This window comes from Arachis ipaensis, chromosome B8 (genome assembly GCF_059453495.1).
Source record: "Arachis ipaensis isolate K30076 ecotype BB chromosome B8, ASM5945349v1, whole genome shotgun sequence".
Lineage (NCBI taxonomy): Eukaryota > Viridiplantae > Streptophyta > Magnoliopsida > Fabales > Fabaceae > Arachis > Arachis ipaensis.
In genome coordinates, this window is record NC_142443.1 from 55,257,089 (window position 1) to 55,273,083 (window position 15,995).

A 15,995-nucleotide genomic window follows, 5' to 3' on the forward strand; every position below is an offset into this window, starting at 1 on the left:
TCAACCTTGTTATAAAACTCAGGTTTAATACCCCCTCTTGTTGGATTCAACCTATCATACATCCACACTCGATGGTGCTAAGACATTTCTTACGAATTCGATATTTTTAGTACTTATAAATCATCCAACACAAGCAACATTTCATCTATCATACAACACTCTATCAATATTTAACCATATCAATGTTTTTAATGTAATACAAGCAACAACACAACACAAATAATATTTCATTTATCATACAATACTCTAAAAATCAATGAAGTTTACAACACAAAAATTGCACTAACCTGAACTCCAAACAAAAAGTTGAAGGGATTGAACCAAAAATTTATGAGCAAACACATAAATTAATCTTCTAATAATCAATTACTGTACAATAAAAGAGAGAAAGAATATTAGAGTATTATTTTTATAAAATTAACACACAAATTTATGAATAATAATAATAATAATAATTTATTATTTGTGGTGAATGCACACATGTGTACATATCATAATAAAAATAATATTACACGTGTACATATCATACGTAATAATAATAACTAGTTGCATATCAATAAAAATTAGTTAGGAAACTATTTCTTTAAGGCCAATAATCAATTAACAAAATGGAAGCTATATAAACATTAAAGATTTATATTATGATTACAAAGATTAAAAAAAAAAAAAACTTCAAAAGAAAAAAATATTAACCATTAAAAAAATTTAGTTTTCAATTTTTTTCCTAAAACAATTAAGTTACGCTGTAACTGTGGTTAGATGACAAAAAGTATGACCTTAGTTGAGAAAATAGCAGCAGTAGTAGAAGAAAAACAAGAACCAAGAAAACAAACAAGAAAAGCCATAAAACAAGTTTGTTCCCAATACAAAATCTGTGAGTTTCCTTTGATGCTCCCAATGACATATCGCTTTGAAAGAAGGACCGTAACGGCTTAACTAAATATGCTACCTATCTGTGTAAAAGATCGAAAATAATCATATACTGCAATTTGTAAGAGAATGGAAGAAACATTATATCTTAAAGCCATATCTGGAATTTAAACTCATTCTTTTTCACAAAAAAACAGCCCCCAAAAAAAACCGAGCGGAGTGATCAACATAAAAGTTTTCTCATAAACCAAGTCAAGATCACAGTCACAACAGAAAAGCATGCTCAACGGTTTCTCGATTAAGCATCTTAGCTGAAACTGAGCTAAAATAATTTTTTTTCATAATTCTATATATTTGACAAATCATCAACCACACCTCATGAAGCTGATAAGGCACTAATGAATTGGACCTCTGCTGGATGGTTTTTATAGCATGGTTTGCAGCATCTTGAACTTGAGGATCATTTGTTGGCACAGTTTGTAATCCTGGTTTGTGACCATCTGATAACAAAACATGTCAGCAACAAACTCATGTACAAATACTTCATTTTTACTCATTTTTACAATAAAATTAAATCCAATTGACTAGAAAACAAATGGTAACAAACAAATAATATTTATTAAGTTATGCTAACTAGCAAGAAGAAAACAAAATTGAAAAAGTTAACGCTGAAGAAATAAAACCAATTACTTATCGAATTAATAAATAAACTAAAAGCGACCATGTTCGGGTTACTAAGATAAATAAATAGTATTACTATTAATAATTACAAAATCGCAAGAACCACTCAAAATGATAAATTAGCTTTGTAAAGTTACCAGTTACCCAAGAAGCTTAAGAAGAAGAAAACATGGAAGAAAGAAGCCACTAAAACATTAAAATGTGTGACAGCACTAAAAGGAGCAGCAACACTAAAAGCAAGAACAGGATGCAACAATAATAAGCATAGTATTAAGAAATGAAGAGTTATGATAAACATCTCAATCTGTTATTGTATCATTATCAGATCAGTCCAATTTGTTGGAAGGTTATTATGAAAAGGTCATATGTTTTTGTTTTATTTTTTAAATTTATAATATTTTTGTGCCTAAGAAAAAGTCTTATGGAAGAGGCAAGAGCTGTAAAACAATACTTGAGATAAACCAGCCTTATATACTTATTAAAACAAGAGGCAAAAAGAAGAAAAGTATATTTAACTACATGCAATTTATACAAAAACCAGTGATACGTAAACATGAGCAGAGGTTACCCAAACATTGTACTACATCACTGCTACTAGAAATATTGTAATAACTAGTTTTCTAGTAGTGATATAGAGTCCAACCAGACTCAACACAACTGCTGCATTCTGAAGCCGCCATTGCATCATTCATCTTCCTCAAAAAGAATAGAATATGTACCACCAATGCTTGCTATGTCCCCTCTTGGTGGTGGTTGTAGTTCACTCACCAACACCAACACCAACTACTATTAAAGTCAGCAGAACAATGTAATAAAATGTTAAAATAAATAAGTATACACTCCAAGCAATTTAAAACTAATATTATCAACGGAAGTTTATTACACTGCAAATAACAAATATTATCAGTTATGAGCTTACCTGCTGGAATATATCTAACGGTTCTCTTAATTGTAGAGGAAGTAACTTCATCACTGCTGGAACGGCTTGTGGCACCATGAACGAGTCTAGCTAATCTAAAGTCTGCCAAGTGAGCAACAACTTCGTCATCAAGTAATGTACAGAACACAAGAAAATTGACACAATACATTATTGAAGTGTGAAAGAAAAAAGATTTGCCATAAAAAACTATTCCTTGATTATTGTAAAGTAGAGTACAGAACACAACAAGAAGCAATTTCATTAGCGTATAGAAATTGAAGCTATGTAAATTAAACTACAACATTCACATAAAACAAGAAATGGTTACTATCTCATTTATATTACTATTATATTTCCACCTAGAACTTGTACTTTTGAATCATAATTCATATTTTATACGGAATAAAACAGCAGAAAATTTTGATATAATAGAGTTATACCTCAACGGCAAGATAACAAATAGAGGTACCAGAAACATTCCAGTTAAATATCCCATCACTTGTTTTATCTTTTATTTTTTGCCGTAGAAGTGCCAATGAAGCAAGACTATCAGCGAAACAAAATTCAGGAGAAATTCTGAAAAAATTCTGAAACAAAACAAATATTTAGATTAGAAACAGAGAGTATGTAGTGGTATTTACATTAAATCATATAATATTACAGTTGAAATTGATTATTCCAAACTAGTATTAACTAGTTTAGGAAATTCAAATTAGCAAAAAATTGAAAGATAGAGACCGAAGAAGAGATGAAGTGACCTATTCTGTGTACGTGTGATTCCCAATTTCAAATGAGAAGCAAGATTAATGGATCTCATGAAAATGAAGAACTGGCAAGGGAACATTATTCTACACGAAGCCATGATGAGCAGCACGGGAACATTATGCTACACGAAACCATACCTGAATCGGTGGATGAGTGCAGTGATTCCTGAACCGGTGGATGAGGATGACCCGCGAATGGCCGTTGCTGAGGTCAGTGATAAGATCGTGCGTCACGACCGGCGGCGGCAGCGGTGAAAGAAGCTTGTGCGATGGAGTGAGCGTGGACGGAGAGAGGAAAAAAATTAATTTTTCTGACAGAATTATCGACGAATTCTCTTTTCCATCTGTAATTTATGCTAATTCATTTTTTTTGTTTCTGTCAAAAAATCCCTTGCAAATTCCATCTGTATTTCCATAGGATAAAATTCGTTGAAAATATCCGTTTGTAATAACTAGTTTTCAAGTAGTGTGTACTTCATTATGAGAATTGATTTGTCTAGATCACACACGTCGAGGTAAACATTAAAGACTGATTTGTGTATTTTAAAACATAAAGAACTAAAGTATCGGACTTCAAAAACTTCGAGGACTAATTTGGATAATTATTCAACAATTACATGATTAAATAAGTAATAACAATTTATTTAAAACAAGAAAAATTAAACTTGGAAGTTCAGTCATAGCTTAGTATGTGTTGAGGGATGTTGCAACGTCGAATGTGAAGCATTACTCCTTCTATTTTCCACCTTCCTCTGTCCACTGTAACCGCACTCAAATATAGCACTTGAAGCTTTGGGAAATCCCCAACTTACCATGATGAAATAAGCTAATCTTGTTAAGACTTGTAGGAAACACATTCTGATCTAATGGAATATTCCAGATGTTGTAATTTTGTTCAAAGATATGAACTTGAAGTGCTAATTCCTATATAGTCCACTTTGAATGAGCTTGGAGTGTGAACTTATTGATGATCAAAGGTATGAACATGGAGTGTGGGTTCATATAGTCCATTTTGTTTAGAAAGTAGATGAAAAGATTCTAGTCCGGAATGTGACATTCGAGAAAAGAATTCTTGTAGTTTAATTTCTATTGGTAAACTTGGAGCGTGAATAATTTATGAGATAAAATAAAAAAAAAATATCTCTTACATCGTTTAATTTGCCTTAAAATTCAAAAGGATAAAAAGTTTTTATTACCTTAATTTATTTTTTTTTCTTCAAAAGATTATGGAAGTTCTTTTTCTTTTTTAATATTTAATGTGCTTGTCTGTTTGATGATAAATAAAACACTGTATCATTATGTGAGCTGAAATCTGGTTCTCTTATGTTTATTGTTGTCATGTTAAAATCCATAGTTTGCTTTTGTTTCTAAATTTTCATGTCTATTTGTTCAACGATTATATGTAAGGTTTTGATTATTGTTTGTATTAGCTTTATCTACAAGTGGATAATTCACATTATGTGCGGAGAGACCTAGCATTAACTTTTTCATGTTGATTTCTCATGATAAGCATAAGTGAACTTCTTTTTTGGCTTATTCTTACGTAATATATATTTTTAGGTGACATGTATAATGAATGAGCATTTTTTTGTTACTAGGACGGTTACATGATTTAAAATGGAGGATGATACTGGTAATCTCGACGACTCAGATGAGAATTATTTAGATGAGTATGAGTAGGGTTATTTATTTTTTTTGAATATTTGTATTATTAATAGATTGCGATTTAGACAAATATAAGTCTAAGTTTAATTATTTATCTTATTTTAAATCTTTATGTTAAAAGATTGTATGTTATTTTAATAAGTTTGTAAATTCATTATCTAATATATAATATAAATTTTACTTTTATATTTAAAAATTTATTTGTCTCATAATCTAATATTTAGTATAAATTTTATTTCTATATTTAAAAGTTTATTTGTATTAATTGTATATTTTTTTTTAAGTGGAAAAAATAATAAAAAGCATGGCTACTAAAATCGATGACTTTATTGTCGCTTTTTGAATTTAAGTTAGACCAAAAAACCGATGGCAATGTTGTTTTTTTTTTTTTTAATTTAAAATAGACAAAAGAAAACAAAAACTCAACGACATTCTTCATTATCAGTACTTTAATAATTATATCAACGGATAGGCCGTCAGTTTTAACAAATCAAGTATCGATAAATCTGTCATCGTTTTTGAAAATATTATCGATACTTAAATATGTAAAATTCTGAAGTTTATATTATCGATACACTGACTGTCGATTTTATTGAAATCTTATCGACAGTTTTACAAGTCGTCGATTTTATTAGACTTTTGAAAAATTGACACATTTAAAAGCGACCGTTTTTGCCGTCGATTTTAACAGTATTTCTTATAGTGATAACTAATATTCATTTGAATACAAAATTTCTGTAACAAAAATATCTAAAATATGATCATGAAAATTTAATTAAGGAAGTGGCTTCGTAATTATTTAATCATTAGTTATTTTGATGATCAATAATTATAGTTTATATACACATAGAATTGAAGACATATAAATATAATTAACGGTATATTATCGTTCTATTTTTATAAGTAGTGAGAATTTTACTTGAAAAGGTGCAATAAATGGAATTAAGCAATATAAAATGAGTTAATAGTTAAATTTGTTCTTCAAAGATACCTTAATCTCCATTTTCGTCACCAAAAGATAAAATTAATCAAATTCGTCTTCGAAAGATAACTAACTTGGTCGCGTTATTTCTTCTATCATCTCCTGTGCTGAGGTGGCTAACGCTCGCTGACATGGCCTGTTAACTGTCAATGTGGCACTCGCTTAGTGTACCCTGTTGTTGCTGATAAAATAAGTTCATTAGATCAATTCAAATCAGTCCCTAAGTCCATGAACCCTAATACCAAATTAGCATTGACGACCTTCACTCTTCTCTTGTTCTCTTCTGCTGTTTCAGCCATCACTACAAGGAATTTGGCTATTTGTGGTAGTTTTTATGTCAATTTGTGGAGGTTTATAACCCCACCAAATGATTTTTGGGGGTTTCTAAAACCTCCAAAATTTGAGGTGCCACGAGCTCTTTTGTAGAGGTTTTTTGAAACCCCATCATTTATTCAGTGGAGGTTTTGTGTATGTTTAGTGGGGGTTTTATATTGGTCTTTTATGACGGTTTTAAATCACTTTTGTGGCAGTTTAAAACCCCCACAAATTAATTTTCTAATTTAACAAATATTAGCTATTTTGTGGGATTTTTAAACTTCCACAAATCTTTTGATTATTTATTTATTTTTAATTTCAAAACATTCATTAATTCCATCTCATTTACACTCTACTCAAATTAAAAATTTAGTTTTTAATATTACAATTTAAAAACTAAATCTTTTATAGCTCAATAATTTCTCAATAACACCAAAACAACAATAATTCCTCAATATAAGACAATATAAGTATATAACTCTCTATATATAAAAGTTCTCAATGTCAATAGTTCCAAACATAATTACATATGGTATAGTTCTACATAACTATCACTGTTTTTCTTCAAAAAATTAAAACAAAACAACAACTTTAATGTTTCAATATCATCTAACTACATAAAAGTCTCAAATATTTGTCCTCTAATGTCCATTGCTAGCACCGATGATCTCCTAGCAACAAATCTTGTCTGCACTAAATCTGCAACAACCTCATGATGGTTGCTCTAAATCTAAAAGCAACGAAATTATGGCTATAAAACTGCTACATGATGAGGAATGCTTTGCAGTTGTGAATATTTAGAAGTAAAAGTGCCAACAAGACCCAAAAAAAAGCATCGCATCCGCATAGAATGTTAAGTGTATAAGTCTATAAGCACAAGTACATGTAATTATAGATTTGCAAAAGTTCACTTGGGAGAAAGCAATAGTGGCGTCTCTTGAGGAGGTTTATACCAAGAGAGGCTAAAGAGAGACAATTAAATAAACAAGAGAGAGTTTAATCAATGAATGAGATTTTATTTTTTGATGACATTTAGTAGTGACACATACAAAAATTAACATGGATTCAGAAAAGCTTGAGCAGTAAGGGTACATACCTTCGTTATTGTCAGGGAATTCCTCCTAAAAGGGTGAATAATAAATCGCCTACTTAGTTTTTACTGCAGAAAATGTATGAAACAGATTAGCTCAAGCAGAATCTATATTGAATGTTAATATAAAAATGTATCCTTTGGATATCAAAATCAACTCAAAGTGAAGAAAATTTATCAATTTACATGCTAAAGACTCATTTGCTCCTGCTTCTGGTGACGTGGATACTCTAGCATAATCTTCTGCAGAAAATGGTTTCCTGTACTTCTGTTGCTCACTTGGTGAGGCAATAGCAAGTGATTTCTGGTTTGATAAGACATCTGTCAAACAAAAGATTATTTGGCAAAGCAAGTCCTTGGAGAAAGCAATAGCAAAAGATGACACCTATCTATGAGACACTAATAAACCAACATAACTTAAAACTTCTTGTAACTGATTACTTTCTCAACAGAACAATAAGCAGTTTCAAAAAAATTGTCCTATCTGAGTACAGGTATCGGTTAACTAACTCACCGGTGCCAGAATCAGATAAAACTTTTCCAGACCGAGCAGCATCGATTGTAGACAGGGTGAAAGGCCTTATTGCTTCTTTCACATGCTCCTCAGTAGCAACATGAAATCTGATGCAGGAGAAATTGAGTTAGAATGTCTAAGACGCAGGTACTATATCAAAAGAATAAACTGAAGAAGAAATACAAAGAATGATTAGATTTAGCTAATAAATTTAGTATGTTATACGGCATAGCATATTGAGGGGATCAGTGGAATCATGTTATTTGGATTATCTTCCAACTCAAATACAAGAATTTAATTAAAAATTTGATAAGATTATAAAAACTAATATAGTAATTAAACACTTTATTTATTGTAGGAACATAAAAGAAAAGAGAGCTAGTAAAGAGTGCAGTGGGCCCAAATTATGTAACAGCTAGCAAGGTAAGTGGGGAGGGTGTGTGCTGATAACATACACACATACTAGAAAGTAATGTTAATAAGGCCTATGTTAATGCTATTGCTTCTACCAATGGATTTTTCTATGATATCAAACCAAGAGGCTTTAAATTTGTTTTCTCCACCAACTTGATTCTGTTTGTGAGATTAGGAACACTATTTGGCTTCTCAAAAGGAATGATGAGTGGGATGATTATGAACAAAAGCAAGAGAATAATAAAAGTTTTTTGTTTTGAAGACGAAAGAAAATGGGAGGAAGAAGAGTACTTAGAACCCATTTTATCTTTTCTATTTTCCTATTTCTACTCTATTCTACTGCCACTATTCTATATTACTATGATTGGTACTGTAACACCCTAATATTCAAATCCTTATGCTCGAGTCATAAGTCAATGATATTACGGTGGTACGACTCTCAGGTGGATTTTTAATATATAAATATAGGTAATTTCGAAAAGAGTATTAATCGAGAAGCCTGAAAAGAGTAGAAATAAAATCGCGAAGACGTATCACTCACGTTTCGACAACAAAAGATAAATCGTGAAGCCGAAAATGATATACGGACAAGGCGTAGAGGAGATTAAGAGATAGATAACAGATAGATATATATAACATAAGTAAATAGCCACTAGTCGCGACCCACGAAGTTTAGGCCGGCTAGGGTACAGTATGAAAGTAGATGACAACAGTATATCCTAATCTCTCCCAAAGGAAACATAAGAGCCTCTATAGGCAAGTTCCAAAAGAGTTCAATACATAATATAATCTTTTCAAAACATAGGTGGAGAGATTCTAATCAAACACAAAGTAGAGGAAATAAAGATCTTCACCGTCTCTCAGACGACCCACAAACTCACTTCTGAGCACCTGGACCTGTATCTGAAAAACAAGAGATATATACGGAATGAGAACCCCGGGCCCATGGGTTCCCAGTACGGTAAAAGTGCCAAATAAATACAATGCACTGCAATAAAAACTCACCAAGCATCCTAAACTCCTTTTCACCAAGTATCCAGCCTAGATTCTCACTAATCTATAAATAGGCATCTGCCGTAAGGGAATACTAAATTTAGATCACATCTCATATGACTCCCAACTCGCTGACTCTCCCACGAATCAGATTTCAGAATCATAAACAAAGCCATCATCAGTCGTGCTGTCTCAGCAATTCTATATCAATATATCATGCCCTCCCTGGAACTAGTGAAACCACATCACTGTGTCTACCCAGGGAGCTCAAATCATCTCAACTAATGATCACCATCATCATGCAATCGCATCATCAATTCATCTCATCAAGAACAGCCCTCAACCTCCACCGACACCAACATGAGGGGCCTCTCAGTTGTACAAACACAAGCAATACAGGCAAGTAATACACAATTAGGGTACAAGTAGAACAAGTAGCACATAATCAGGTAACTTAGCATATATAATGTAGAAATCCAAAACAAATAGGCAAACCCAAACAATTCAAACATATGCAAATGATGAATGCCTGCCCTATGGCTGATGATATCATCTGTCGGTTATCAAGCCAACCCGACATGTCCGGTAGCTAACCCGGGCACAGTCTCTCTGTTGCGTATTAATATCATTAGAGGGAATATGTGCCCTGTCACCATTAGAGGGTATCTGCGCCCTGTCGCCATTAGAGGATATCTGCGCCCTGTCGCCATTAGAGGGTATCGGTGCCCTGTCACCCTTACAACCAGAGAGAAAACACAAGCATGCTTACATTCAACATTTTTCATCATTATTCATTTATCATATTCGTTAATTTATCATATATGCCTTTATACTCAGCCATAATCCATAATGGCTTTGCCGTAACTCGGCAATAACTCAGCCACCCGGCTCACAGTTCAATCCAGAACTAGCCAATTTATCAACATGGCTCCGCCGTATCCGGCAAGAACTCAGCCATCCGGCTCATGGTCCAATCAAGAACCAACCATTTATCAATAAATATAGCCCTTCGGCTCATGGCATACACGGTACTTCCACCGCCATCCTCCATATCTCATATAATCATATCTGATCATCATTGATCATAACCTTTTCCCTTGCTTCACTCGCAAGTTACCACATCCCCTAGCTCCTTCCTCATTGCTAGGCATACCATAATGATTTGATACATAAGGGGTGAGATCGGAGGCTTAAAAGTATGAGGTTTGGCTTTAAAAACTCAAAAATCAACTTTGGCATGAAAACAGGGCCACGCGTACGCGCACTCCACACGCACGCGTGGATGGCCAAAAACTTATCGACGCGCGAACGCGCGGATTGAAAAATATCCAAACGGCGCGCAAGCGTCAGCCACGCGTACGCGTGGGTGCTCTTGCGCCCAGGCACAAAACTGGCACGACCCTGGCACAACTCTCTGGAAAATAGCTGGGCATTTGGTACAGCGCATCGACGCGCCCGCGCACACCACGCGCACGCGTGGATGGTGCTTTCTGGAAGAACGGCGCGCACGCGCCAGGTGCGCCTACGCGCGTAGGGTCGTTCTGCTAAAAATTTTCTAAGTTAAAAGCTGCAGAATTTACAGATTCAACCCCCAATCTTTCGACGGACATAACTCTCTCATTTTAAATTGTTTTTCACCCGTCCTTCGAACGGCATGGACATCCCGGATCCAATTTCATTTCTAAACAGATTTGGCAGAAAACAGAGATCCGTAGACCAGGTTATGTCCCGTCAAAGTATGCCCCAAAACCATGTTTCCATACAAAACCACAAAGTGCCATTTTCAAAACAAGTCATTTTCAACTCTTTTCAAAATCAATCAAAACATGCCAATTTCAGCCTTTTCTTTGAAATCAATCAAAATATACCAAAATCAACATCAAGCCTCCTCAACTCGCACGTTGACACTTTCTCAAACTCAAACACATTTACATATCATATACTCTTTCTCATGCCAAATTTCAACAACACTATTTCCAATCAACCATCATTATACATAATCAATATCGTACTCACTATCACGTGGCTTTACCCACAAATCAACCTTAATCATTCCTCAAGCATATATCACGACAAACATATCTCTAATGCATCATCATACCATCAAGGCATCAATAATCATAATCACATATATGACCATATAATATATCTCAACCAAAACCAACATACCTCATCTATATAATTGCACCCAAATTTACCAAATCCCATACCTCAACTCCTCAAACCTTATTATTCAATAACCAACCCAATCATTCATATATTCATTATCTGAAATTCATCCAATCACTTGTGTCATCATACAATGCACACATCAACTTACTTTTCTTACCTTTTTTCGGCCTCCGGCCCAAAATCCACGGCCTCCGGCCCAATATCATAATTTAAATGCATAAACCACAAATCAATACTCATTACCCAGTACATCAAATTCTCAATACACCAAGCATACAAGGCCACACAATTCTCAACCCAAATCATTAATTCACATTACATACCAACTATGCATATTAGCACCAACCATTTACACAATCCAAACTTAATCCTAGGGGCATCTAGCCTAGGAATTCTCATCACAACACACGGTACTTAAATGAAACTTAAACCGTACCTCTTGTAGCCAAACCAATTGATCCTCTTCTTTGGAAGTCTTCACCAACCTTAGCTCCAAGCCTCACCAAAGCTCCTCAAGCAATACCAATCTCCCAATTGTGCACCAACATCACCAAATACACTAACATAACCAATATCACATACATACATCAACCTAGGGCTCATAAAAATGACAAGTCACAAGGGTTTGAACACTTCTTACCTCAGCCCATATGAAGTAGCGATAGAACCCACTTAGAATCCATGTTGGAGTATCCCTAAACACCCAAAATCACAAGATTTCAACACTAATTACCCAAAAACGTGTAACAGTGGGGAATTTCAAAAACTGGGCAGAGATGAATGGAATACTCACCACAAAACTTAGATAGAATTGTAGAGGATAAGAAGAGCGACGCGTGGCCGTAAACGGCTCGTCAATCGGAGCTCCGTAGCTCAAGTTATGGTGGTTTGAAGATCAAAGAGAGTTAGGTTTTCTCTCTTCTCTTCTCTCTTCCCAATTTCAGCGCCCAACACCCCTTCTTTAGGGCAAAATGAGCTGAAATGCTCATAACTAATGTTTATATATGTTGGGTCTTGGGCCCACTTAGGCCCGGTTCACTTATTTTTGCCCATTGACCCAATTTTGGGCCAAAACCTTTAAGATTAGCGCTCTAAATTGCACTTTAAATATTTCTACCTTCCCTAATTATAGTTCCTCATTTATTAATCTTATTTACCCATAATCAATTTCCTCAGCTGTAGTACCAGACAGATCTCAGCCGGTACTGCTGGTCAAAATTCCACTGCGCGCTTTTACGCAGAAAACTATGTTTTTCGACTCGAAAAAATTCACTGAATCCAAATATCATATTTGAATTATCAAATTCCAATTGCCAAATCTTCCAACCATATTCGCTCTTATTTAACTTATTATTTAATTAATTTCGGTTAGACCAGGTATTACATTCTACCCCCCTAACAGAAATTTTCGCCCTCGAAAATTCCATCCATCACTGCGAGTACGCGAGCGTAGTCTGCCTCTATATCCAACGCATAACAGTCCCAAGGTCCTTTTATTCTGCGCGCTTCCGTTGCCGCGCTCTGATTTCTCTATATTCGAGGTTCTCGGTCATTTGTCCAACGCCGACCAATAGTCTCATTCCTTACTTTTATCGTCTCATCAACTCACCCTATTAAATCTCAAATCATGTCATCAATAATATTACCATCGTCGTTAATCACAGCCATCGTCCCCCATCACTATAATCAATCAAAGATCATCACCACACCTTAATGATACTCCATCACTATCCTCTCTCTCTGCCAAGCCAATTACCACTAATCACAGCTCAACTCCAAGCATAAACTCCAAACTTACTTTCTTATTCTCAAACCCTCGAATTTCCACATGACTTGCTGTTATAAAGCCTCTGACTCATCAATCAAAAACCCCTTTCATTTTTGGAAAGCAAATGAGTTTGAAATAACAATTTAACAAAATTATAAGAATCCGCTTTCCTTTAATAATCTATAAAAGCATTCGAGACACATCTCTTTTGTTAACGTTACTCATATCAAAAATCATCCTCAAAACCATAACCAACGCTCTTTTAATTTCTTGGGAAAAATTTTCAACAGTACCTCCCCAAAAATTGGAGTTTACCACCCGTCACGGGTTTCCTTAAACCAATCTCAGTACCGCATCAGCATTCCAATTTAGTGGTTTTCACATTCGTCTTTCAAAACCAATCATTATAAATCTCAATCTAATTCCAAGGTCACTATGACCAAACATCATGGTACTCATCTCTCAAACACGACAACTTGCACTCTCTCATCATCTAAATCCAATTATGCATCAATGATAATTTCCTCATCCGCTTTAGAACCATCAAAGCTCGCAGCCGCAATCAATTCCAACTATTGGGGATCATTACTTGCAGTAACCCGCTTAACCCTTCTAGTATTCAAACATAAGATACTATAGTAAACTTTTACAGCTCTTATTCGTAGCTATCCTGTGTTACTGCTTCCACAAGTTTCCGCTGCTTTATTCTGATCTCTCGTCTAGTACGAGTTCTATCAATTACTTCCTCACAACCACAACTTAGCATGACTGGCATTCACTAGATTTCTATCTATGATAGCCAAAACCACATACCAACTTAATCGTACTTTTAACACGTTGTTACCGATCTTTCGCTTACCAATTCCCAAACCGTCGGATCTAACGGTATCACCCGTTGTTGTAGTGAACACACGACCTTGTTGTTGGCCCTTGGTAGTATTCCGGTTGACCTTCTTAGGACATTTCCAGGACACGTGTCCAACTCCTCTACAACCATAGCAAAGTCCCAATCCACCTCGACACGGAGTTCCCGGATGATGGCTTTGACATCGCCCACCAGTCATTCCACTCTGAGGTTGCTTTCCGTTAAAGGCTTACCTAATCACTTATGCTCACCAAACCTTCTATTAAGATAACTTAGGGTTATCTAGAACAGATCATAATTTTTCATTCGACCATGTATTATGAGTGAATACCAGCCTTCAGCATTATCTAAAGTGGTAAAGAATTAAGTTATCAGTTTTCTTATTACCTCAGGTACGAAAATCAGACCTGGCAGTCTCCCGGTCCTTCCGATGTGGGCAATCTCTGACCAAATGTCCTAGCTTCCCGCAATTGTAACACAAACCCGAACCATAACGACACGGTCTATTTGGGTGATGACCTCCACATCTCTGACAGCTCAAAACATCTGAAACAACCACTATTTGCTTTTTCCTACCTTTTCCTTGGGAATTCTTATTTGTCGCAAGGTCATTTCGCCTTTGGGGAAGACGTTGTGGGTATCCTCTTCTCCTAAACTCTTGACCGGGTATTACAGGTACCATGTTCTTATAAAGGATTAACTAATGTTTTAATTAAACCGAAGCAAATGTTGCGAACGAGCAAGTAAAGTCTATGAAAAATTATGGCAATACGTACAGTTTTATTTTGGCAAATGTCTCATTCAACTTAAAAATATCTTCTAGCTACTTTACTATAATTGGTGTAGTAACTTCTCCAGTTTCATTGGCTTGCTGCCTCATATCCTGTATTTTATTGCAAAAAAGAATCAAATCAAAATTGACATAGTATGGACAAGGCAATATATAAGAATTAACATTATTGTACTAATAGATTAAAACAAAAATCACATATAAGTACTAATAGATTAACATTATTTCTTATCAAAATTTTAATTATAAATTTAGTCAATCCAAAAGCTAAACCATTGATTAAAACACAAATCACATATAAGTACTAATAGATGCCAAAGTCTAGAATTAAAGCATAATAATCACTAATAATATATAAGTCTAAAATTAAAGCCCAATGGCTATTAATTTGCAATACAATAGTACTAATAGACAGTCAAGAACAATAAAGAACAAAATTGATAACCAAAATAACCATCACAATTAGTTGTTCTAACTATATCTTGTATATCTGCTTTATATTCTTTTGTTCCGATCCCTTATTTGAAATTTTAAATTCTCGAAAAAATCTATCAAATACTTATGACTTCACTGCCTTTTCTTGATCTAAATCATCAAAGATAATTAATCCCGTTATTACCATTGCACATAGTGTATCAAAAATTCAGAATGAAGAAGCTTCTGGCAGTTGCACTCCTGTTGATGGTGGCAAGCTCTTCTCTGGCCACCATAAGAGTAGAGACTAGAACTGGTGCAATGAAATAGAGCAGAAAAATGCATAAAAGTTCCAAATTTGATTTGCATAATTACAAATTAGCAATAGGAAATCAACAAGAACGCATAAGAGTACAACCTTCACAACGATTGCTAGTAAGGAAGATACCACTTCTATGAAAATTGAACAATACAGGTTATGACATCAATCATAGGAAAAGGTAGATTTAAAAAAAAGTACCAGAAAATGAGAGTGAAAATGTGTTTGCAGATACATGAGATGCACAGAAGCCATGGAAAGCGGAAAAAACGAAGTCTTGGCGTGAAACTTTCTTAGCGTCTCTCCTGCAGCTCCTCCAAAATCTTACTTTAGAAGACGAGGGTCAGTAGGACGTCTCTCCCACAGCTCCTCCATTGACAAAAGCTAGAAACAATTAATATTCTGAAATCAGCAAAACACCATTTTCATTCTTAAATCTTAATTAATATAAATAACCATA

General features: G+C 34.5%; 1 protein-coding gene across 1 annotated transcript; it reads right to left on the bottom strand.

Annotated features, from left to right (window-relative positions):
- Window positions 1-949: 949 nt before the first annotated feature.
- On the bottom strand, window positions 950-15,790 carry LOC110265525 (uncharacterized). The gene is made up of 7 exons (XM_088495582.1): window positions 15,737-15,790; window positions 14,840-14,895; window positions 7,801-7,907; window positions 7,473-7,607; window positions 2,471-2,572; window positions 1,246-1,370; window positions 950-982 (listed from the first exon to the last, which is right to left on the bottom strand). The coding sequence occupies exons 1-7, from the start codon at window positions 15,788-15,790 to the stop codon at window positions 950-952; spliced, it is 612 nt and encodes a 203-aa protein (XP_088351708.1).
- Between the last annotated feature and the right edge of the window lie 205 nt (window positions 15,791-15,995).

Coding starts and splice junctions, on each gene's coding strand:
- LOC110265525 (XM_088495582.1), bottom strand. CDS start 15,790: ATGGCTTCTGTGCATCTCATGTATCTGCAAACACATTTTCACTCTCAT. Junction 14,896..15,736: donor ATTTTCACTCTCATTTTCTG/GTACTTTTTTTT, acceptor AATAAAATACAG/GATATGAGGCAGCAAGCCAA. Junction 7,908..14,839: donor ACTACACCAATTATAGTAAA/GTAGCTAGAAGA, acceptor CTCCTGCATCAG/ATTTCATGTTGCTACTGAGG.